Here is a 24,509-nt window from a genome sequence, read left to right on the forward strand (position 1 = left end):
TGGTGATTTTGGTACAAAAAATTAAGCAGGGGGTTGGGGGGGGTTGCGGTTTCAAGTAGATTTTTTTTGGCATGTATGTGAAAGCTCTTATTCCCAGATGAAATAAAAAATCCCAAGCAAGGTGAGACACATCATTTTATGTACAAACAGTCAATGGTACAGATGGAGTTACTTTTTATAAATATCTGCAGCAAATCCCCTAAAAAAAAAAAAAAGCTGTGAATAAAAACCACCTCACAGCACCAAGGGCCTGTCCTTCCCTAAAAGTGTTAACTTCCCAAGAGCCTATTCTTAGCCAAACACTTGTGGGGCCCTCCTGGGAAGGACAGGACCAGGCGAGAGCCTTCCCCTCTCCCCAGAGAGCCGAGGTGACGTGTAGGTCATCTGCTGCCCAAGACCCCGGAGTGATTAACCGTTTCTTCCCAAGACTTTAGTCATCCTTGTCAAGCTGCTGATTATACGTCTCTGTTTCCTGGCAGGGGCCCAGAGCAAGGGAGGAAAGGAACCTACAATAGTGGGGGGAAGTAGAAAACTCTGGCTATTCTGATAAAAAAAAAAACAAACAACACTTTGTAATCAATGCAATGCTGTAAAGCCAATGGATCCAGTTCAGTAGAAGGAACACTGTGATTCAGGCTTCCGGAATCTACAGACAAGCATTTTTTTTTTTTTAAGGAAGAGAATTACTTAGCACCAATTTCTCTCTCTCCAGTAATACTTCCTTTTCCTCGGAGCCCTTGGCTGTAATGAGTCGGAGCGCAGTTCAGTGGTACTTTTCATCAGTAATGCAGCCGGGCAGGTGGGGGGCGCAGTCACTCGGCACAAACAGCGCTCTCACACCACTATGCAGCTCTGCTCAAGGGGGCCTCCTGACTCGGGGACACCAGCGGCCTCACCGTCTTCTCTGGGGGATGGCTCTCCAGCCCCAAGGGGCTTCACTCAAAGCGGCGCAGGTGGTTGTACAGAGACTGGACGTAGGTGAAGACGCACATGGGGTCCGGCTTGCGGCCCATCACCATCATGTCCTCCACCTCAATGAGGCGCTCGCAGTTGGCCAGGTTCCTGAAACACAGACGCCCCATCAGAATGTCAGCCCCAGCCAGCAGCCAGCATCACTGCTGGGGAACACAGCTCAGCCCAGAGCTGGAGGCTCCTGAGTGCCCCCAGTAGGGAATTCACATTACCCCACAAGAGTTTGTGGAGTTACTCTCTCTAATGCAGTGTTTCCCGAACTCCCACATGGAGGAAGCACCCTTCCAACTCGTGTTTTGACTTGACTGTTGTATTTCAGTCTCTCAGTTATGTCCAACTCTGTGACCCCGTGGACTGTAGCCTGCCAGGCTCCTGAGTCCATGGTATTCTCCAGGCAAGAATACTGGAGTGGCTTGCCATTTCCTTCCCCAGGGCATCTTCCCAAACCAGGGATTGAACCTGCACCTCCTGCATTGGCAGGTGGATTCGTTACCACTGAGGTACCAGAAAAGCCGCTTTAGCTAACTAGTGAGTGAGTGAAAGTCACTCAGCTGTGTCCGATTCTTTTCGACCCCATGGACTGTAGCCCACCAGGCTCCTCTGTCCGTGGGATTCTCCTGGCAAGAATATTGGAGTGGGTTGCCATTCCCTTCTCCAGGGGATCTTCACAACCCAGGGATTAAACTGGGATCTCCTGCATTGCAGGCAGATTCTTTACTATCTGAGCCACCGGGGAGACCCAACTAAACTTACTTTAAATTTTCAGTGAAATTCAATTTCCCTTTCAAGTTTCACTAAATATTAAGTTCTGCTAAAAAAAATTTCAGTTTTTATTAATTTAGTCAAATTTATATGAATCAAAATGGTTAGTTTTATTGATAAACATCCAGCTCTGAAATTAAATTTCACTAAAAAAATCCAATGTCTATCAGCAGTGTATGGAGAATCAGCATAGACTATGAAAATAAATGTAAAATGAATCAGGTAAAAAATAAATCTACCCATATGCCTCCTAAAACAGTCTTTAACCTTTTTTTAAAAACCATAACCCATAGTTAGAGATCTTTCATGATTCAGCATACACATACCTGTATGGGGAAATAAAGTTTCACAAAAATATTGACCCTTTCTACTATTCATATTTTCTCTAGATTTCATCTTTCACTCCCCACTTCTTTTTTCAATTTTTTTAATGCTGGTCATGAGCCATTAAGGGGCTTCCCAGGTGGCTCAGTGGTAAAGAATCCACCTGCCAATGCAGGAGATGCAGGTCCCTGAGTCTGGAAGATCCCCTGGAGGAGAAAATGGCAACCCACTCAAGTATTCTTGCCTGGAAAATCCCATGGGCGGAGGAGCCTGGTGGGCTACAGTCCATGGGGTCGCAAAGAGTCAGACACGACTAAGCATGCATACAAGGGTCACAACAACTCAAAGGTTTAAAAATTGCTTAAAATCATCTTGAGAGCCTCTCTCAACTCTGCCCTAGGCCTCATGCTCTGGGAAATACTGGTTTAACTTCTGGCCCACTGGGGTAGAAGAATGTGGAAACTGGGGCCTTTCACTGGGCTGGAAGAAAAGCCGTTCCCTCCATTGTTCCCAGCTGAGGGTGGGAACCGAAGGTACGGGCTTCAGGGTCTCGTGGGGATGAGCATGTACCTAGGAGTAATGGCAGGGGTCCTCTGTGATGCCCAGCACAGCCCCTCTCCCACCCTGCACCGGATGTGGCCAGACCCAGAAGGCCCAAAAGCAACTGCACTTGGTCCAGTCATCAGTGTCCTTCCTTCAGCAACTGTGTGCCCTCTTGTTCCAGGGTCCCTGGTCTTTTTGCCCCCATATATGAGGGGCTGGATGAACCACAAGCTGGAATCAAGATTGCTGGGAGAACTATTAATAACCTCAGATATGCTGATGATACCACCTGTATGGCAGAAAGCAAAGAACTAAAGAGCCTGTTGATGAAAGTGAAAGAGGAGAGTGAAAAAGTTGGCTTAAAACTCAACATTCAGAAAACTAAGATCATGGCATCTGGTCTGATCACTTCATAACAAATAGATGGGGAAACAGTGAGACTATTTTTGGGGGCTCCAAAATCACTGCAGATGGTGAATGCAGCCATGAAACTAAAAGACTCTTGTTCCTTGGAAGAAAAGCTATGACCAACCGAGACAGCATGTTAAAAAGCAGAGACATTACTTTGCCAACAAAGGTCTGTCTAGTCAAAGCTATGGTTTTTCCAGTAGTTATGTGTGGATGTGAGAGTTGGACCACAAAGGAAGCTGAGCACTGAAGAGTTGATGCTTTTGAACTGTGGTATTGGAGAAGACTCTTGAGAGTCTCTTGGACTGCAAGGAGATTCAACCAGTCCATCCTAAAGGAAATCAGTCCTGAATATTCATTGGAAAGACTGTTGCTGAAGCTGAAACTCCAATACTTTGGCCACCTGATTCGAAGAACTGACTCATAAGAAAAGACCCTGATACTGGGAAAGATTGAAGGCAGGAGAAGAAGGGGATGACAAAGGATGAGATGGTTGGATGGCATCACGGACTCGATGGGCAAGAGTTTGTGCAAGCTCCGGGAGTTGGTGAAGGACAGGGAAGCCTGGCGTGCTGCAGTCCATGGGGTCCCAAAGAGTCAAACACGATGGAGTGACTGAACTGAACTGATATATGTGTCAGCATTCACACTCCAGCTGCACCCTTCCTAGCTACATGATTTGAGCAGGACACAACTTCTTGGGGCCTCAGTTTCCCCATCTGGAATAACAGCCACTTCACAGGGCGGTGGGAGGGATTAATGAGCGAATCACACAAAGCAGTTTGAGTGGCGTCTGGCATGGAGAGTTCAGTAACTGTGAGTGGTGATCACTGTTGCTGTTTGTATTGTAATGGTTCTCTCTAAACATCAGAGCAGGTCCTCAGGGGAAAGTGGCCGGAACTGGAACTCTAAAGAGCTGGGTTCAGCTCTTGGCTCTGCTCATTGCTCCAGCCTTCTGTGCCAATTCCTGGGGGTGGGGTAGAAATCAGCTTCCCACTGCCGCTCCCCTTCCAGGCAGGCTTGTTCACGCCCAGTACCCCGAGAGCTTTCTACCAGTCCCTACCGGCTCCCTGGCTTGCTTGCTCCAAAGACAAGCTGTGTAACATCAGCACGGGCCGTTCTTTGGTGCTGGCCTGATACCAGGCCTCAGATCAGAAACCAAATGTCAGGGTGAAACAGAGACACCTGTTCTGGATCCCACTGCTGCGTCCCCCTGGGTTTGGAGTGAGCAGCTAGTAAAGAAATCTGATGGGTTCATGGGGTGGCGAGTGCTTCTGGACCGATGAGCGGGCACCCTTGTTCCCCAGGATGGGCCAGGGTGGGGCTCAGTGTCAAGGGGGTTGGCGCTCTGACAAGAGTGTGCATGCAACAGTGCTTTGTTGAAAATCTGAGTTCCTGGGGAGGCCTTCAACCTGACTCCACCTCTCTGAGCTATCAGGTAGCATCTGAAGCCTTTTCCTCACCTGCAGCACAAGGATTCTCTCTCTCCCCCTCCCTCCCAGGGCTGCAGTCAGAGGATGCCAAGTGTTGTGCCCAGGTATCACCTCTGACAGCAGTGACCTCAGTAGTCAGTCCCTCCAGGAAATGTGGGCACCATTCAAACCCTAAACCTCAACCTTGGAAGAGAACTGAAATCCCATCCTCCAAACACCAAGCCCCTGGTGGAGGCCCTGCCTCGGCTGTGCTCACATCCAGGTCCAGGGAAGGGGCCCTAACTTCCTTCAAGGATGGTTCCAATTGCCCTGCTCTGACCATGGCAGGCTCTGACCATGAGGAAGTTCCTCCTCGCATTTCTTATGCAATTTTGCCTCTAAGTCCTTTCTACCTATTGTCCCCACAAGGCTATTCTCAGTCTAACTTTTTTCCCCACAGAAGAGCCTTTCGCATGTTGGAAGAAAATCTTTTGTCTTTTTTTGGTTGCTCTGGGTCTTCATTGCAGCTTGCGGGCTTTCTCCAGTTGCGGTGCTACGATCACTTGCCCTGTGGCACATGGGATTCCAGTTCCCCAAATAGGGATCAAAACCATGTCCCCACGTTGGAAGACAGACTCTTAGCCACTGGATCACCAGGAAAGTCCCAGGAGAAAATCTTAATATCCACATCTTTCCCTACAACTAAACACGTCTGCTTCCTTCACCGTGCCCACAGTGGGTACCTGGGACCTCTGCCCTGAGCTGGTGGTTCTGGTTTCTCTCTAGCCCTCTTCATGGAAGAGCACCGAGAATCGTTGGCATGTTCTGAATTTTGTCCAACCTGTGCTTCATTCTAGAGGCTGCGCTGGGCCCCCCAGTAAGGACATCCCTGCCCCTGCCCAGGGTGGCCCTCAGGATGGGCACTAAGGTCTGAACCTGTCATCACCCTCTACCCCCCAGACAGGAAGCCATGGGCAAGATGCTGGCTTCCCCAGCAAAGAACCCAGGGACTGAGCCACATCCATCTTGTCCCCACCCCACCAGCCATGACAGTAACGACAAGATTCCTCTTGTAGCTGTGCACATAGCTCCTTGGGACGGGATGTGAGCAAAGGAAAACGATGATGCACTCTGACTTTTATAAAAACATTACAGTCTCAAAATAGTAGGGGCCCTGATTGCCTTTTAAGTGAAAACATGACTGCTTTTGTGAAAATAATACAAGCTTGTTTTAAACAGTTGGAGCAGCATGCAACAACAGTCGCAAGGAAAAAGTACAGATCATTTCAAATGTCACTGCACAGCGAGAACCAGAGTTACCCTCTGCCTACTCCCAACTTGAGATGGATTGACTCAGCCCAACCTCGTTTGGAGTTAAGAAAGGGTCAGAGGGTTTTCTCCTATTACTTTCTATTGTGATCTTCAGCACCTACAGGGCTGTCAGGGAAATGGAGGAGGTGTGTGAGGGGCTATTTTTATTTGTTTAAGCCTTTTCTAAATGCAGCCTGGGATGCCAGGGCTTGACTACAGCCCCTATCTGGTTTTTCAGACACATGGGCACTACAAATAGCCTGGAAGCTCCTCAGCTGGGCCGTAACCAGAGAGCAGGGCACATTCTCCGCAGGGCAAGGGGGAGCCTCAGGCACAGGGCCCGGGCCGGGCTTGCACAACGCCTGGAGATACGGGGAGCAGAGCGCAGGGGGTCACACACCCGTAATACGGGCCGGTCCTCCCGCTTTCCAAGCCCTGAGCACCTGTCCAATAAGGGGAGCTCACTGAGCTGTCAGCACCGCATCACTCACACAGATTAGGCCCCAGGAAGCTCCGGGGAGGCAAGTTATTGGGAGAGGGGCACACAAACCCCTCTCACTCCCCAGGTTCTAGAGGTGTGTGCTTTTAAGACCCCTTGCTCACTGAAGGGTCTGGAAAAATCTCCTTCCTGACGTCAGGGAGCCCTGACCCTGCCGCTTTCCCTCCTCCGGTCGCCCCATGGTGCCCGCTGCAGCCTGCCTGTCTTACGTCCCTCCTGCTGCCCCCGTGGTCTCCGATGGCTTCTCATAGCCCTGTGGGTCTGCTTGGCTTCTGCTGTCTAACCCCAGCATCTGTTAAGATGCTGATAATCAGTATTCTCCTGGAGGTCTCCCTGTGTTTTCTTTGCAGCTTTTTTCTTTTGTATCATTATTATTTTTTTAGTTTATTTTTCTCAGCTTAAAAAAAATATTTATTTATGGCTGTGCTGGGTCTTCATTGCCGTGCGGGCTTTCTCTGGCTGAGGTGAGAGGGGCTACTCTCTAGCTGTGGTGCACAGGCTTCCCACTGTGTGGCTTCTCTTGCTGCGGAGCAGAGGCTCTAGGCGCCCGAGCTTCAGTCATTGCAGCCCGTGGGCTTCAGTAGTTGTGGCTCGTGGGCTCTAGAGTGCAGGCTCAGTACCTCTGGCCCACAGGCTTAGCTGCTCCACAGAATGTGGAATCTTCCCGGACCAGGGATTGAGCCCTCGTTCCCGACACTGGCAGGCGGATTTCTTAACCTCTGGACCACCAGGGAAGTCTCCCTTTCCAGCTTTTCTAACCAACTTATTGTCCAGGAAACTAGGTGAGCCAAGCTGCCGTCCCAGGAGGCCTTGGGTGGGCAGACCCACCCCATAGCTTGCTCCCCCAGGTACCTGGGAGGTGATATCCCAGATGACTCATGGGGGGAGGCACCTTCCTCCCCCTCAGGCCTACTGTAGTTGCCCCTCCCCTACCTCTCGAGTCAGCAGAAAAGCAAGAACTCATCTCAGGGGCCCACAGACCATCCTCCCCTCCCCAGCCGGCCTGAAACAGGCTCAGGCCACAGGGAGGCAAGGCCAATTTTTACCTTGTTGTCTTCTCTGGGTAGGAGAGAGGCAAAACCTGGAGCAGGCTCCCCCTACTCCCGCCCCTGATTTGGGAATAGAAGAAACATCTGGTTGGAGTCTGCAGGCGCTGTGAGCTCAAACCTCGTGCTGAGCCACGAATCTCTCTGGCTCCGGCTGCCAAGGGAAGCTGTGTTCCCTGAGAGCTGGGGTGCAGGGCCACCATCCCAGGGCCCCCCCTCTTTCCTGCACAAGCCCAGCCTAGTCCAGGGCTTAGGGTGACCAAGGCAGCCAGGGCATGAGCTGGCATGGCCTGGCCCCCTGAATTCGATGGGTCAGCCAAGGGTAGCCTCACCCAGCGTGGGTGGGACTTGGGGTGCCTACATCAGAGGTCCAGGCCCTGCACCCTCTGACCATGTGCTGTTTTGACAGCCACCCTTTCTAGGCTTGCAAACAGCTGGATCTCCTCCTGGGGAGACGCCCCCTTCCCAACATGGAGCTGTTACACTTGGCTTTCCTTCAGCATCGTCTGGACTCAGTTGTGTAACACACTCCATCCAGAGCTGTTTCTGCAATTAGGATGACAGCTAATCCCAAGCAGCCAAGAAAGGAATGACTTTCAAAGTATACAAGGGGTTCTTGTGACCCCAAGGGGGCCGAGGGGCCACGCACGTCATCTGGGACAACACAATGGGGCGACACTGGCGGGCCGAGCGATCATGCTCAGGTTCTCCAATCTGTCCCCCAGGGCGAGACCCTCGGTACTGGGCTCCGGGATGTAACCTGTGAGCTGCAACTCCTCCAGCCAGGCTCGGGGCCAGGGTGTGGGGGCTGGAACAGACTGAGGGGGGCAGGCAAGGCAGTAGGGGGGGCACCTCCTGGACACGGGTACCAGGGCTGCAGACAAGACACGGAAGGGGCCAGGCACGCCGGATGGTGGAGGCTCACCCCCCAGGCACAAAGGAGGGCGGGTAGGAGAGAATGATAAATGTTCCCTCCAGGAAACTCGGGCTCCGGGAGGCCTTACTGCCCTCCAACCCTCCTCCCCTTAATTCCCAGCATCAGGCAGCCCTCCATACCCTCATCTCTACCCCCGTGCCTGCCCTGGATAGGGGTGGGGGACTCGATGGATTGTGGCAACAGCTCCCTTGCCCTCTGCCTCTGTGTTCAACACACAGGAGGCCCTGGGGTGAGGGCAGGAGGAGGGGGAAGGCAGGGTATTTATTCCCTAACCCTTCCTGACCGGTCATTGTGAGCTGGTCGCACCCACCCACTGCCCCAAGTAGAGCCAGCCCTCTGTGTCTGCGTAGAGCTGCTCTCCCCAGCCCGAGGGTATCGCAGGACACCTGGCTTCTTCCCACTTCAGCCCACTCATTTACAAGGAATCCCTTTGTTAAACTCTCCTGCCTACTCAATTTGAACGCACCCCCGCCAACCCGCCACCAGAGCCCTGACTGATACACCCCTTTGCCACTCTCCTGACACCCTGGGGTAGCCCTCAATCTATAACCAAATCCCAAGCTTCCCAGCACCTCCTGACCCCAGAATCACCCCTCACCCCCTCCTCTCCCTACGTGAAAGTCGCTCAGTCGTGTCCAACTCTTTTGCAACCCCATGGACTGTAGCCCACCAGGCTCCTCTGTCCATGGAATTGAATTCTCCAGGCAAGAATACTGAAGTGGGTTGCCATTCCCTTCTCCAGGGGATCCTCCGGACCTAGGGATCTGCACTACAGGTCTCCTGCACTACAGGCAGATTCTTTACCCTCTCAGCCACCAGGGAAGCCCCTCCTCTCTCTATGAGCACGTCTTAAGAAGGTAGGCAATTTTATAATCAATGCTTTTGATCACATTTAGGGGAGCAAAATGGACCCACTGGAGAAGTCTGAAATGTCCCCCAGGCAGATATTACTCAATTTCCTGCTGTTCGGCAGCTGGGGCTTGGCCAAAGCAACCGTGCCTTCCGACCCCCCAGACTCACTCGGCCATGGTGAAGGCCAGCTCGAAGTTCTGCCGCCGCTGTGTGGGACTCAGCGCATTGTAGTCAAAGGCGTCAGGGAAGAAGGAGTGCACTAGGGCGCAGAAGGCCATCCCGTCGCTCCAGCTGGAGGAGAAGTTCTGCAGGTCCACGTGCTGCGAGGCCAAGGCAGGGGGATGAGGTGGAGAGGGGGTATGGTGCCGGCTTCAGCTCCCCCACCTGACTCGACCCCATGGTCCTCCCAGCCACTCCCCAGGCAACCATCCACCCAGCTCAGTAATAAGTGCCCATGCTTGCTGGACTCCCAGCTGGGGACCCATCGGGAGGGCATGGTTTCTCCAGCTCCTACCCCTCCGTCCAACCCTGGGGTTCCTGGAACGACAGCCGGGGGCGATGCCCACTCCAGCCTCTGGTCGGGGTCCCAGCGGCCCAGCCGGGCTCACCTGGTAGCCAAGTGTTTTGCTGCGGCACCACTCGAGCAGGATCTGCTTGATGCTGCTGGCACTGGCCACGCCGAAGCTCTGCGAGCGCTTCAGCTTCGCCCGTGTCTCGCCCTTCCCCCTGCGGACAGAGGGCAGGCCTGCTGGGTGGGGGCTGCGGGGCAGGGGTTGGGGGCTGCCCCTCAGCTGCCATCTCCTCGGAGACCATGCTTCACCTGCTCACTCAGGTAGCACGCAACCTCCCAACCCCACACCCACGTCCAGGCAGGAGCCGTGCATCCCAGAGCACAGCCTGCCTCGATGGGATCTGACAGACCAGCCCTGCTTCTAGCCTCTGGGCTGCCTTTTACTCACCACGCTGGTGATCTGGGGGCAGAGGGCCTAAGCCCACCCGGCCCGTGCTCCTCCCCTCTGCCTGGAGCATCCGCTCCACTTCCCTTCATCCCACCTCCTCTGAGCCTCCCTCTTGGGCTGCCCTCCCTGACGGCTCTTTCCTAGCCCAGAGGGATAGTTTTCTCCTCTGGGTCCTATGGACACTCCTTGATGGCCAAGATCAGGTGTCAGGGTCAGTGGGACACTTCCTGGGTCTGTCCCCCTCACTAAAGTCAGAGCCTTGAGAGCCGGGACTTGGGGTGGGGTTATCATCATACAGGCCTGGGCCTACCATTCAAGCAGTAGGCGTTAATATCACCAGAGGAAGGAAGGCTGGATAAATTGCAAAGTTGGACTTGATCTCTAAGGGGGTGGGGTTGGGGTGTTGAAGGGGCTGGTGGGCCCTGGGTCTCACTGTGTCACCTCCCAGCTCCTACTGGGAACCCCAGGGACTGCCCTCTGGTCTCCCCTGTCACGCCCTGAAACCAACTTCTCCAGTTGGGTGAGGAATGTGGGTGTGAGGGTGGCCAGGGGCCCCTCTGGAATGCAGGGAGGGGGCTGGGCTCTCACCAGGCCTTGCCTGGCCCGCCTGCCCCCTCCTCTCCTCCCTCCATTGGTCCTGCCTACCTCTCAGCCCACCCCACCCTGTAGTCAGCCCTGACCTTGTGTTTTGCCCAAGAGGTCACATATTGGGGAACAGAAAGGGCCAGCTTTGCTGCGCTGTGCCTGCCTGACCCTGGTCTGAGTCCTGGCCTCTCTGGGGGCCCTGACTGATCTGGAGAGCATCCGTACTTGCCGGCTGTATCCTGCTCCCATTTCTCAAACAATGCCTTCCGGGCCTGTGCCCCAGACGTGCGGGGCAGCGTCTGTGACCTCACCAGCTCCCGGCGACGCTCCCCGGGTCGATGGGCCTGAGTCGTGGCTGGTGGCTGCGGGGATGGCGGTGACTGGGGTGGCGTCACCAGCGGAGGGCTGAGTCAGGGAGGGAGAGAACCACAGAGTCAGGAACACAGACCCGCCCATCACTAGCTCACCAGGCCCCCGGTCCCCCGCCCCGGGTCCCCTGCCCCACTGAGTGTGAAATGAGGCAGCAACCGGGCTCCAGGGAGAGAGGAAACATCACTGGCTCTAGTCCCCAACCGGTTCTGCAGGTTTTCTGAGCTGAGCTGTTCTCTGAGGCAGGCCAGACAGCCCATGGGCCCCCCTCTCTGGGAGTAATCACCCCTTGGCAGGTGTCAGTGCCTGGGGTTGGGGGGCATTCTCCTTGCGGGAGGTGAACCCAGAGCCACCCCCAGGGCCAGGCCCCCTCCATGCCACCACTGAAAAGCTCCCCTTTGTCTCTCCCAGAACAGTTCGCCAGAAAGTCACAATCCTCCTTTCATTATTAAAAGGAGGTGGCGGGCGGGGGAGGTCAAGCCAGCCCCGCCCCCAGCTCTGATCACAATCCAGTGGGCCTGGGGGAGCCTGGGGACCCCTGTAGGCCAGAAGGCGGCAGACCTGCCCCAGGCTGGGGGTCCTACCTCCAGGGACCTCCTTGGCCAGGGACAGGAAGCACCCAGCTGGAAGGGAGGGGCCCAGCCAGGATGGATGAAGAGGAAAGCAGAGATGGTCCCACGCTCCATCTTCCTGGGTGGACTGAGACACCCCCTCCAGTCTGTGCACAGACTTGCTTTCAAGGCTCCTCAGTGAAACCAGTCTGTGGCCATAAAACCCTCTACCTCCTAGCCTCGCTGCCTCATTTCCCTGGAGGTCAGCACAGGGAGCTCCCTGCAGGGGCCCAGGCAGCCTGGGTCCAAGGCAAAGCCCAGGCGCTTCCTGGGGAGGGACGATCCCTCCCCACCAGGGACTGGGGCCCTGACTCAGACTCACCTGTTGTTGTTCCTGCTGGCCGTCATTGCCCCGAAGCCAGAGCTGGACAGAGACCGTGGGAGGGAAGAATTCTTCTCTGAGGGACAAGGCAAGAGAGATAAATAACAAACCCTGGCCTCAGGGTGTGGGGCGTGGGGGGCACCACTGCCTGCCTCCCTTCGCTGACCTGGCCCTGTGCCCTTTACCCAGCGTCACTCCAGGGCATGGGCGGGATCCCTGGGCTAAGCTGGCCCTGCCTCAGCTAGCACTTGAGGACAAAGGATGCTGGGGACATAGAGCAGTGACATAAAAGAGGCCTTTTACAGTGCTCCCTCCTGCTTTTGAGAGTACAGAGCCCAGGGCCTCTTGGGCTGCGTGCCCATAAACACTTTGATCCCAAGTTTTCATTCTGGAAACCTACACAGCCCAACCCCAGGACTTGCCACTGAGGCCTGACCCCAGGGCCCAGACAGGTCCCAGGGGCCACGCCAAAGTGTGCAGGGTGAGAGGCCACCTTCCAGCCACAACCTGGACCTGTAGGAAAAGCCACGGCGGTATCCTACAGGGTTGATGCTACTTCACAGCATCTCCAGCGGAGGAGTCAGGAAGGAGGGGCCCCAAGCTAGGGAAAGGGGTCACAGTGACAGGTTGGGGAGGCTGGGGGTTGGCCCAGGTTTTCTGGGTCTCTTGCCAACACCCCCACCCCACCCCACCCCAGCCCCTGCCCTCCCTCCCACTCTGAGGCCATGCATGCCCTCCTGCTCCTACCACTGGGACTGGGAGTCCAGGGGGTGGTAGCCTCGCTGGGGCTCGAGCTGAGGCCCCCCAGGATGGCAGCAGATGTGGGCGACAGAGCTGTGGCTGAGGTCTCCCCAGAGAACCTCTCGGAGACTCGTGTGACGGCTGTGACTGGCTGGTGAGGCAGCCGCAAGGAGAGGCTCACAGGGCGAGGCTTGGGGGGCTCTGGTGCTGGGATGGTTTGAGTGGCCTCAGGGGGTCCGTCACCTGGATCTGGAACATGTGACCAGCAGGGGTGGAGCTGTCAGCTATGGCATCCACAGGGGCTTCAGACCCTCCCAGGAGGACTCCAGTCTCTGTGAACCCTCTTCCCACCTTCTCCAGGAAGGCCTCCCCTATCACTCCAGCCTCCCTGACCTCTCCCTGCTGCTCCAACCAGACCTGGCATCTGCTTTAACTTTCAATAAACTGCCTGTTTACTGAACAGACAGTTCAATAAATAGTTGCCTCTCTTTCTACCCAGTTCAGCAGCTGGATGATTCCTCAGCCCCTGCTTGCTTTCCTCCAGAAGCGAGGAAGCTCAACACCTTCCAGGATCTCTCATTTTTTTCTGTGTTTGCAAAGCTCCACTTCACACTGAATGAGGCTGCCCTCCCGTCAGCCTCTCCACTCGCTGGGGTTTAGGTGCAGGTCCTCTGTCCCAGGCAAGAGCTAGCCTGGCACAGAGGCACAGCTGAAGCCCTGACCCCGAAGCTACCCGGCTCGCCCTCCTCTGCCGTCAGCCCCTACCTGCCCCGGGCTGGTGCCCGTTCTCGATGATGCATGAGTTTGAGGTCCTTCTCATCTCCAACTCACTGGCCTCGTCATGGTGGTCCAGGCTCTATAGAGAGACAAACCCCACCAAGACCCAGTCAGCGGGGGGCCAGCTGCCCCTCCCCCACAATCATGGCCAGAGACCCTCCCTGATTCTGGCAGGACAAACATTTTGAGAGAGACAGTTCTGGGGTGGGGAGGGTGTTCAGTGATGGGCCCCATTCATATAAGAAGCTGACATGGACTCAGCCTCACCAACTGAACCACCAGGATCCTGGAGGCAGAAGCCTCCACTGGGCTCATCCCAGACCACCAAAATGCTAGAGTAAAGGTCCCGACTGGGAGTTCCAGGGCTTCCCTGGTTGCTCAGTGGTAGGACACGGGTTCAATCCCTGGTCTGGGGAGATCCCACGTGCCGTGGAGCAGCTAAACTCATTACACCACAATAGCCCGTGCTCTGGAGCTCATGAGCCGTAACTGCTGAAGCCCCCAGAGCCTGCACTCTGCAACAAGAGAAACCACTGCCATGAGAAGCCCACACATCACGAGTAGAAAGTAGCTCCTGCTCAGCACAAGTGGAGAAAGCCTGTGCGGAGCAACCAAGACCCAGCACAGCCAGAAATAAATACATCTTAAAGAAAAAAAAAAGAGGCTGGGAGTCCAACGGAATACGCAAGGCACCCAACCCCTTTGCCCAGGCAGGACCAGGTGACTGGGGTCAGGAGAACCCGGCCTGGGGCCGTGTCGGGAGCCCAAACCCAGTGACCTAAGTAAGGTCCTTCTGGGCCAACAATTGGCCCTGAAGCCCTCATGCTGAGGTCTTTTCACTGGCTGCGGGGTCACAAGATTTGCCTGGATGTCCAGAGTACAGAGGCCTTACTGGGTTCCATTGACCCCTCCGTTCCCTCTGGCCTGCAGCAGTTGGGGGTGTCATGTGGAGAGAGAGAGCCAAGACCAAGAGCCGGGTGACTCAGGTCAGACGGTTGTGCCCCCTCTGGGTCAGTTTCCCTGCTGGAGATGAGGGCGTAGGCTACGCAAACCTCCATCATTTTGAAGCCTGCCAAGCCATCAGGCCCTTTGCCGGGGCATGCCATTCATACCACTTTGCTTCTGTTGTCCCAGGTCGATGCTAGCACACCCATTTTACAGATGGGACCTGAGGGCTCAGAAAAAGGAGATGCACTGTCCAAGGTTACCCAGTAAGAAACAGCTAAGATTCGTGGTCAGGACAGATGTTCTCTTCAGCCTTGGCCCTACCCTTCTTACGTGGAGGGAGGTTGGAGAGTACAGAGTATCTGTAAGCCTGATGGGGTCTGCCTGGCAAGAGAAGACAGAGGCAGACCCAAATCAGGGGCTCTACTCAGAGCCCACGATGAGTGGCTTGAGAGGTTGGCCATAACTCTTCTTAGACACTGCCAGACTGGCCCCCTTGTCCACCAGGTTCCCAGATGACAACGGCCCATCCCTGGGCCCCAGTGGCTCAGCTATGACTGTAACGAGTACAAGAGGTATCCACCCTGCCATGAGGGGATCAGTGTGGTGTGGGAGCCAGGACTGTGAGCAGATGACGTCAATCTAGCATGAGGGTGCATGCCTAGGACAAACTTCATCCAGCCCAGCGGGTCAGGGAAGCAGGGGTGGCTGAGCCCGGCGAGAGTAAGCCAGGTGGACCAGGAGTGGAAGCCATTCCCAGTAGAGCGAGTGATACCTGCCAAAGCACATAGACATCAAGGCCCAAAGTGTTCTGATCTGGTCGGGGCGGGGGGGGGGGGGGGGGGGGGCAGGCACTAAGCAGCTCAAGGTGCCATCCTGGAGAGCCTGGACTTGACTCCTTGGACAAGAAGGAACTGAAGGCCGTCAGCTCTGTTTTAGAAACATCCTTCAGAAACCAATGAGACAGTGGCATGTAAATGGGTGACCAGATGGCCAGTTACCTCCCTAGTCTCAGATGGGGATCTGAGGAGCAGAGATGGGGCAGCAAAAGAGTGGAGGATAAAAAGGACTCAGCATCTGGGGAGAGTAAGTGGATATGAGTTGGGGGTAGTCACACGTCTTCCAAGCCTGGGCTTTGGGCCTGGGGGATGTGACTATGGAGAGAGAAGGGGGAACTGGGGGGAAAATAAGGACTTCAATTTGGGACATGAGTATTAGGAGCGCCTGAGGCATCAGGGAGTTGAGGTCAGGAAGCAGCTGGATATTTGAGTCTGAAGTTTCAGAGGGAGGATGAACAAACAATAGAGGCGTAGGGGTCTCACATCCAGAGCCCAGCAGAAGAGCTGGCTGGGGGCCGAAGAGGCCTGGGATGGGCACCGTGTGCGGGGGCAGAGGAGGCATCTGCAGAGGAGAATGAGGAGCAGCCGCCAGAGGGAGGAGGAAGAAAACCGAAAGAACACTGAGAAAGGCAGGTGGAAGTACAACGAGAAGGCTGGCGCGTCAGCGGCTCCCAAGGTGGCCTTGGGTCCAGGAAGAGAAGGTCAAGGCAAGATCTAAAAGGGTCCATTGGGGTTAATCCAAAAAGAGGTGCTGGGTGATAGTTTAGGAGCTGAGTCAGAGGTGGAGGTGAAGGCAGGAGACAGCCTCGGGTTGAAATGGAGACACAGGAACTGCAATCATGGGCAGGTGGGGGCGGGGAAAGGGGTTTGAAGGGCTCACCCAGGCCGAAGAGGGGGACGATGCTTAGAGGCTGAGAGAAAGACTCTAGCAGGGTGAGGGGACCCTCTGTGGGGTGGGGACCCTGGGGAAGTGGAAGAGCATAGGATCGAGCCTGGGTTTGGAGAGGAGGTGGCCCCCTCCAACTTCTGATTCAGAAGGATGGAGAGAGAGAGTTCCCAACCGATACAGTGGAGAAGAGGGGGCCTCTCCTGGCCCCTCAGGGTGCAGGGCACCCCTAGGGCCTAACCTGAAGCTAACTCAGCAGACAGAGGGGAAACAGCCAGTCCACCCCGAACTCCAGCCCCGCCTGTCAGCAGGGTGCTCAGCTCGGGGGCTCCCTGTCCCCCCACACACACCCTACCCTGGTCCCACAGGTTCTGCAGGTCTAGGCAGGGGCCTGGAGGGCCCAGCTGGTGGTGAAACCATCTTCTCAGGAATGTGGGTCTCTCTGTGGGGCCCCACAGACACCTCCTCTTGCATGGCACAGGCCCCATGCTCTGCATGATGGCCTAGGGGACCAGACACCACCATCAGACAGGAGGCAGGGTCTGAATTCCCATCAGGTGGTCTCCAGCAAAGCAAGAGGGAAGGGGCTGGATTGACTCACGCTGGGAGGCCAGACTCCCAGGCTCCCCCTGCCCTGCACTCCCCCACGCCTGAGATGGAAACCACTGCTCATCCAAGCAAAGGGCTCGGCCCACACCTCAGACCCAGGGGCTCCTCAGAGGCCACCCCCCAACTCATCGTCACAGGAGCTTGGGGGTTGGGGTCACCCCTAACCTCACCCCATGACTAAAGGCAGCAGCAGTGTCAAGGTTGGGGTCTCCTATCCCAACCCCGGGCTCTGTCCACAAAGCGCTCATGCTTTCCAGGAGCAGGAAGGACCACTCGAGACAAATTTGTGCAATCAGGCCCCAGCCGTCTCACCGATGAGGGGAAGGGTGGGGTAACTGCCCCAGTGGGATCTGAGTCCCCAAGCCCAGGCATGGGCCCCCAGCACACCCCTGCAGTGGTCGTCCTTTGGTGGGGGATGCCTGCTTCAGCCACAGAGAAGGGACTGGGCAGGGGGACCCTCTGCATGCTGGGGCCAGGGTAGAAGTCAAGTCACCGGAGAGCCCTGGGGACCAAACGGGTCCTGGGGAGCCAACTGTCACAGCCCCAAGACCTGGGCTTTGTCTGAAGAAAGGGGAGGCTCCCGGTCAGGGAGTCCAGGCCCAGGAATGTTAGGGAGAGAGGTGGAAGGCAGGGAGGTGGGGGTGGGGGGAGGGGAGGTAAGTCAGAGACACTCTTCCTGGGGAAGTTTTTAAACACTGTTGAGAGGGCAGGAATAATAGTTCAGGCATCCTTGGGGCTGCCTGACTCCACGTGGGCTTGTGCGTGTGGACAGGGGCGCACGTCAGCAGGCCCAGCACAACCCCCATCCTGAGCCCCTAACAAGGCTGCCCCAGCCTCCTCCTCCTCCTCACTCACTCACACCACCGGTTTTAAAGACTCAATTCAAACTTCTCCCCAAAGCATTTAACTCTCTTATCACACAGTGTGTCTGGGAAAGGAAGGCAGATAAGGCAAGTCTGGTTTCTTTCACGTCCAATCTCGACGCTGCTCCTGGCAGCCACTCGGGAGGGGCTCCACTGCCTCTGACATGGGGACCTGGTGGCTCCAGCTCAGCTAGGGACATTTCCAGGGACCAACTCTGGTGCAGCCTCCTGGGCCGGGCCTGGCCCGGCCTCAGGCTGCCCCCAGCCAGCTCCCTCCACTGGCCAGATCACAACTGTGGCTTCGTGGACACTCTTATGAACCCACCGGGCAGATGTCACTGTCATAACTACTCAGCCGGCTCGGCTCAGGGCCCAAACAGGGCTGGCCAGTCCTCCTGAGATACAAGGGACCTGAGGTCCAGCTGAGAGATGTCCCCACGGCCTCACTGCAAATGAGCCTTAAGCAGCTCCTGTTTGCTACAGGGTCTCAGGCCTCCTACAGGGAGTCCTCCCTGATTACTCCCACCCTACCGCCCTGCCCTCTCACTCCTCCCTGAGCCTCCCTGGCTGCTCACTACCTGGCAAGGTCAAGGTTTGTGCACTCAGAAGTGGATTACTAAATCAACTCTGCATTGAGTTCAGAGCATATGTACATGCTGAATTCAACCCTCCTCCAACCCTGGCGGTTCCCACTTTGAAAGAGCAGGAAGCGAAAGGGTCTCAACCGAGGGTCTCTAAATCTCATTGCTTATCACAGAGGGGCAGTGGACAGACCAGCCTCCACACTGCCTGACCACTGTCACCACTGGCTCTCATGCGTGGATAAGACCCTCACACCTAGACTCCCCCATCCAGCAACACACACAAACTCACACACAAGTTTGAGAGGCCAGACAGCCCTGGCGCCCAGCTATGACTCTTTCCAGTCTCGCCCTAGAGACCCGATTCCCTGTTCATGACCAAGCGCCTGATCACGAGCTGCTGGTCACAGCGGGAAAGCGACAACGCGTGGATGACTCCACACAGCGCCCCTCCCTGCCAGAAACTGGCTTGGAGTCTGGGTGGGTGATCCTGAGAGGTGGGCTGCAGGAGAAGTGGAGGCCAGTGCCTCGGGGTAGGGGGAAGCTGCCTGGGACCCAGAGAGCCTCTGACCCATCGGGAGACCTCGACCATCCTCCACCCACAGTGCTGAACTCTGCCCGCTGCCCCACCCACTCCAGGCTTTTCTGAAGCCCAGAACCTGCTCCCCAACTGCGTCTCCATCCTGACCTGCCAAGAGGCTCCAAGAGGCTGTGGCACCCCTGATGACTCCCAACCCCTTCTTCCAGAAGGGCCCCCGCCTTCTCTCCAAGTCTAAGAATGGGCTTTCAGGGACCTCCGCACTCCCTGGCAGCTCCTTGACCTCCACAGAGGGCTCCAGCCTCACCTTCTCCCTCTGCTCCCCTGAAGACCCCACCCATTCTAGGGCTTCACCCACCAGCTCTGCCCTGCTGTCTTCCTCACCTCTGGCCTCGACCAGATCTGTGACTCCACTTGCTCTGGGTCAGCTTCACCAGGATGTCCCTCACCCTCAGGACAACCCAGAGGGAACTGGCCTCCCCACAGATCTGTGACCCAGGAGTCCCCCAGTAGGGCTGCGCTCCCTGCCTCCCTGCTCACATCCAAAGACCGTCTCACCCTGATGACTGCCCCTCCAAGACAGCGCTGCAAGGCAGTCCTGATGCTCCCTTCACCCACCCTTGGCTGTCCTCTCCTTGGACCACGGCATTTAAGTTACCCTGCCTGCAACTGCCCTCCAACGCCCATCCATCCATGAGGGAGCTTGCTGGATACAAGGAGGAGCCTATTCCTTCCCTGGCCAGTGCCCCTCACCACCACCCAACAGCCAAGAGGACTAGTTCACCCCACATGAAAGCGAAAGTGTTAGCTGCTCTTTGCCACCCCATGGGCTGTAGCCCGCCAGGCTCCTTTGTTTATAGGATTCTCCAGGCAAGAATATTGGAGTGGGTTACCATTCCGTTCTCCAGGGGATCTTCCTGACCCAGGGATTGAACCTGGGTCTCCCCCACATTGTAGGTAGATTCTTTACCATTTGAGACACCAGGGAAGCCCCATGTGACTGAAGGCCAATTCCCACTTAAAATAGAAGACTGGAGAAACTTCTACATATGTGTGTGAATTCATGTACATATGCATACATGACTCAGAGTATTTTTCTGAAACTTAGACAGCTGCTTCTGTGAGTAAACAAGTAGCAAATGTATGTTAAAATAAAAGCTCAGAAACAGTCGATGACACAGTTTATTAGGTGCGTGTGATCTCACAGTGATGATATTATATCCTGGCCAAGTAGTGGTCATGCTCAAAGGACAGAATTAAGTGTATCCATATTTCTAGATGGGCTTCCCAAGTGGCGCTGGTGGGAAAGAGCCTGCCCGCCAATGCAGGAGACTTAAGAGACACAGGTTTCATCCCTGGGTCAGGAAGATCCCCTGGAGGAGGTCATGGCAACCCTCTCCAGTATTCTTGCCAGGAGAATCCCATGGACAGAGGAGTTTGGCAGGCTATGGTCCCTAGGGTTGCAGAGTTGGACACGACTAAAGTGACTTAGCACGCACGCACGCACGCACATGTTCTTTGACATTGGGACACTCAGGGGCTCTGTCACCAGCATGTTTAAGAACCTCTCACCCCACCCCCCAAGACAAAGCCCAACTCCCTGGCCCATCATCTGGGGGCCTTCTCAACTCACCCCTCTCCTCTCATACCCCACCAGGCTCCCCTCTGGCCACTGAGTCCTTTGAGCCTCTCTGAGGCGGTCGGTACAGCCTCACACACCACGCCCTGCAGCAGCAGGTCCTAGGCCTCCAGGACAAAACCCGCTAGGATGAGAGAACACCCGCTCTGGCTGCCAGCACTGTTGGGACTGCTCCATGTGGGGCCATCTCCCATCCAGGCTGGGACCTCTAGGGGCAAAGGTTAATCTGATAACCTCCCCCCTCCGCTTCCAGCCCCTTGAGGTGCAGCCCAGCCCACACAAGAGATCTGAATGAGTGATGGACTGAACTGAGAGGGACTGGCAGGTGCCAACTACCCAGACCCTGGAAACCCAACCCTGGAGCACATGCCAGGGGCAGGGTGGAAAATCCCACCAAAGGGCCACTGTGCACACCAGAGAACATTCTAACGACCCACTCCAGGAGGCCCCGTGATCAGGGCAGTGACTGGTCCACACCGGCCTCTGCCCCGCCCCCACAGTGTGGGTCGCTGGCCAGTCACTGACCCCAGAAATCTAGACTGCTCAGAACTGGTTCCCCTGGCCTCTACCCCAACCCCGTCTCTCCCATCACGGTAAGGATTCCCCGCCACGGTGAGTTCCCAAAGGCTGTGCCCAGCTGCGCCCCAACAGACTGGGTACTGCCCCCAACACTCACACCGCGCTGGAGTTCTCCACCTGGGTTAATCAATAACCCGAGCCGTCAGGCCTCAGTGAAGGGGCATCACAGGGGCGAGTCAACGGAGGTGGGGAAGTAGGGGGTGGGGGGTGTTGCTGACCATTCCAACATGTCGGCCAGGCCGGGGTTGGTGTTACAGCGCCCGAGTGCCAAAGGACAGTTGGAGACAGCGGGACAGAGCTCGGGGAAAATGGGACCTGGCTGCAAAGAAGGGAGGGGGTCCGAGACAGGTGCGGCGGGCAGCCTAAGCCGGTGGTTTCCCCGACCGTAGCCGGATCCCCACGACCGGGTCGCAGCGGCAGGAGCACGCACTCGGGACCTAGGGGGCGGCAGGGGTCGCGGAGCCACTCTCCCCCGGCGCACGCGAACAGGCGCCCGCGCTCCCCTAGGCTCACCTGGCTGCGGCCGGACAGCGAGAAGGTGGCATGGCTGGCAAACCGCGCGGTGCCCAGACGCGGCGCGCGGTTCGGGACGCCGGGCGCGGGCGGAGGGCTGGGTGTGCCGGGAGCGGGCGCCAGCCCGGTCGTCAAACCCAGCGACTCCACCTGGCGCGTCAAGCGTTCGAGCTGCGTCTGCAGTCTCTGGTTGTCACGCTGCAGCTCGGCCACGGTGCGCGCCAGCGGCCCCGCCAGGCGCAGCGCCTCGGCCACGCGCTGCTCCACACCGCGCTGCAACCCCTGCATGTCCTCGTGAAGAGCGCGCACCGCGCCCTCCAGCGCCGCCTCGTAGCGGCCCAGCGCCTCGCGCACTGTGCGCGCCTCCTCGGCGTCGGGGGCCGACTCCATGGCCGGGCCGGGCGCTTGTTTGTCGGGGAGATCGGGCCTGACCCGGAGAGAATAGTCGAGCTCCGCAGCTCCGGACCGCAACTGGCCACCCCTGGCTGGGTTCATCCGGAGGGGCGGTGGGAGGGGCGGGCGGAAGGCGGGGCGGGCCCAGTGAGCCCCGGGACTGGGCGCCACGCGAGGGCGGGCCCTCAGGGGCGTGGTCAGCGGCTCCGGAGACCGCCCCCGCCCCGGTGTCCCGCTGGATGCCTCGAGGTGAGGGAGGTCCTCGGTGGCAAGTCCTACTGGGAGTGGAGACATCCCCACCCGACCCCACTCCCCGAGCCACACACACACACACACACACACACACACACACGCCCACACTCTGCTCAGAGAGACCTGAAAGCCTCAGCAATAATTTCCAGACCCCTGACCCTCACCCTGGGCCTGTCACTGTCCCTCCACGCCAAGCACACGGCCCTTACAAGCACATACTCACCTATGGATTCTTTGTCTGGAATTTCTTGCACCTGTTATAAGACCTAAGGAAGAAGGAGACAGGTGGTGAGGTCCCTCCCTGACTCTACAATTGTGCCTTCTCCCCTCGAAACCCACTCTGGATAGTAAGATCTTTTTATCCTTACTGCCAATGGTCACAGGGCCTGGGGGTTCACAGAGAGGCCCCTGCTAGGGGATCCATGAGTGGCTGAGGTCAGATAGAAAGGAGAGGGTGTGCTTAGGGCTGAATCTCCAAATCCTAGGATCAGCGACCCTAGGACTAAGAACCCCCCTCCCTCCATCAGAGCCTCAGTCCCCGGCTTCTATCCACATCCCAGGGCTCCCAACTCGACACCCTCTCAACACTCCTTTCATGCCTGAACTCAGATATTCCTTCCTTCTTTCCTCCAGAAAGCAAGGAGTAAAAACAGCTGTTGCTTCAGAATGATGCTGAAAGATGCTGTATGTTCTCATGTATATGGTAAAATTAGGTTGAAATAAAAATGGGAACATCCCATTCTTCTTTGTGCAGAAAAAGATCTTTCCTGATTAGCCTTCTCCTTCTTGGCCTAACCCCGGTGCCTAAGAATGAGAGGTCTGTAAGGCTTGTTCCCATCACACTTCCCAAGATGTTGGCGGCCACAGACATCCTGGACTGGCCTGCTCTGCCCCAAAGGAGCTGGATCAGCCCAACAGATACTAAATGCTGACTCCCCCTGCCCCCCACCATGGGGACAGGAAGAAACGCTGGGTTACCTAATCCAAGGAGCCTTCCAGCAATTATTTCATGAGAAAGTCAAGTGCCAAAAGGCATGCATGGTGTGTATATGTGTGTGTTCCAAGTAGCTGTGTGGGACAGGGTAAGCCAAATTACTCCCTGCATTCTTCTCCGGGTAGAATCTTTGATAGACACTAGGAGAGAGGCAACCGCTACAGCTTGTCTCTAGTAGCACTCAGAGCCCCTCTGGATCTGAGCACAGAGCCTGGAGTGCAGGGACCCCAGTCTCAGCCAGAAAAGCCCAGCCTCTTCCTTTGCAGGACCCGAGGAAGGACCACGCAGGAAAGTCTGGGAGGGGCTGGACAGCTGGGTCCCCAGTCCTATAGCTGATGTGCAGCAGAGTCTGTGCCTGGATAGACAGCATAAATGAGGGTGGGGGTGGGTGGGGGTCCAGCCTTCTCTCGCAGCATCCAGGAAAAGGAAGGCTGGCCAGGTCTCTAGGGTGGGACTAATGGGGCATAGATAAGATTCTAGAGACTGGCTGCCCAGGATCCAGCCTCGCTCTCCCACCTTAGGTGGGTTATATGGTCTGTCCGGATCCACCATGACAACATCTGGGAGGGGCTGCTCGGGGCCTGGGGAGGGCTCTATCTGCCAAGGGCAGAGATGGGGCTCACGGTGGGTTCTGGGCAGACAGTATGAGAATCAGACCATCCCCCTTGGTTCCTCTCCCTCGGCAGTCAGACCACTGAGTCAATAGCTGGAGATCAGCCAAGGAGAGGAGAGATGAATCAGGAGGGGAGGAAGAGGGGCAGAGCATCTGGGGAGGAGGGAGGGAGAGAGGGAGGAGGGGGTGATTCTGGAGCGGGGAGGGAGGCACTGAAGACCAGTGCCATCCAAGAGCTGGCTCCTTGCCAGTTTGGGGGAGGCTGCTGCTCACCCCAGGCCCCAGGGGCTCCTCCTGGCCGCCCCCTCAAGGCCCCTCCTCCCTCCCTCCCGGGGCTCAGCTCCTGCCCGGTACCAGACTGTGGGGGAGGTGAGGGTGACGGACCCTGCTGAACTCCCTGCACATTCACCAGCCCTGATGTCAGCGGGCTAGCGAGGCCGACCTCCCACTGAGTCCCAGGGGCTCTGGCACTTGCCCTCCCAGTTCTCCCTCCCCTGGCTCCGACCTTGCTTCCTGGCTCCTTAGTCTGCTCTGGTGCTGGGCTGGGGGCAGGATGTGGGACAAGCCTTCCTGTACCCCCTGCCAATCACCTCATGAAATCGAATCCCAGCCAAGCCCAAACCCCAAAGTCAGGGACCTGAGGTGGGGGAAGTGAGGCCCGGGGAGGGACAGGGACAGGCTCCAGGTCACAGAGCAAGATATGCAGAGACAGGGCTGGAACCCAGGGTCTTGGCTGTGGTCCCAGGGCCCCTTGGGGGCAACCGTCAAATCCAGCCAATTCTGGGCAGCTCCCCCTGCTCCCAGATCACCCAGAGGCTCCAATCCCCTGGAATTG

General features: G+C 56.7%; 1 protein-coding gene across 2 annotated transcripts; it reads right to left on the reverse strand.

Annotated features, from left to right (window-relative positions):
- Positions 1-117: 117 nt before the first annotated feature.
- SMTNL2 (smoothelin like 2) lies at positions 118-21,909 on the reverse strand. 2 transcript variants are annotated; one of them, XM_027517777.1, is made up of 8 exons: positions 21,423-21,908; positions 13,419-13,509; positions 12,660-12,902; positions 11,913-11,988; positions 10,836-11,015; positions 9,675-9,792; positions 9,235-9,386; positions 118-1,062 (listed from the first exon to the last, which is right to left on the reverse strand). In XM_027517777.1, the coding sequence occupies exons 1-8, from the start codon at positions 21,810-21,812 to the stop codon at positions 936-938; spliced, it is 1,377 nt and encodes a 458-aa protein (XP_027373578.1). In that variant the 5' UTR covers positions 21,813-21,908; the 3' UTR covers positions 118-935. The 2 variants fall into 2 exon arrangements, with proteins under 2 accessions (XP_027373578.1, XP_027373579.1); XM_027517778.1 differs by lacking the exon at positions 12,660-12,902 and having other exon boundaries at positions 21,423-21,909.
- Between the last annotated feature and the right edge of the window lie 2,600 nt (positions 21,910-24,509).

This window comes from Bos indicus x Bos taurus, chromosome 19, assembly GCF_003369695.1.
Source record: "Bos indicus x Bos taurus breed Angus x Brahman F1 hybrid chromosome 19, Bos_hybrid_MaternalHap_v2.0, whole genome shotgun sequence".
Taxonomy (NCBI): Eukaryota; Metazoa; Chordata; class Mammalia; order Artiodactyla; family Bovidae; genus Bos; species Bos indicus x Bos taurus.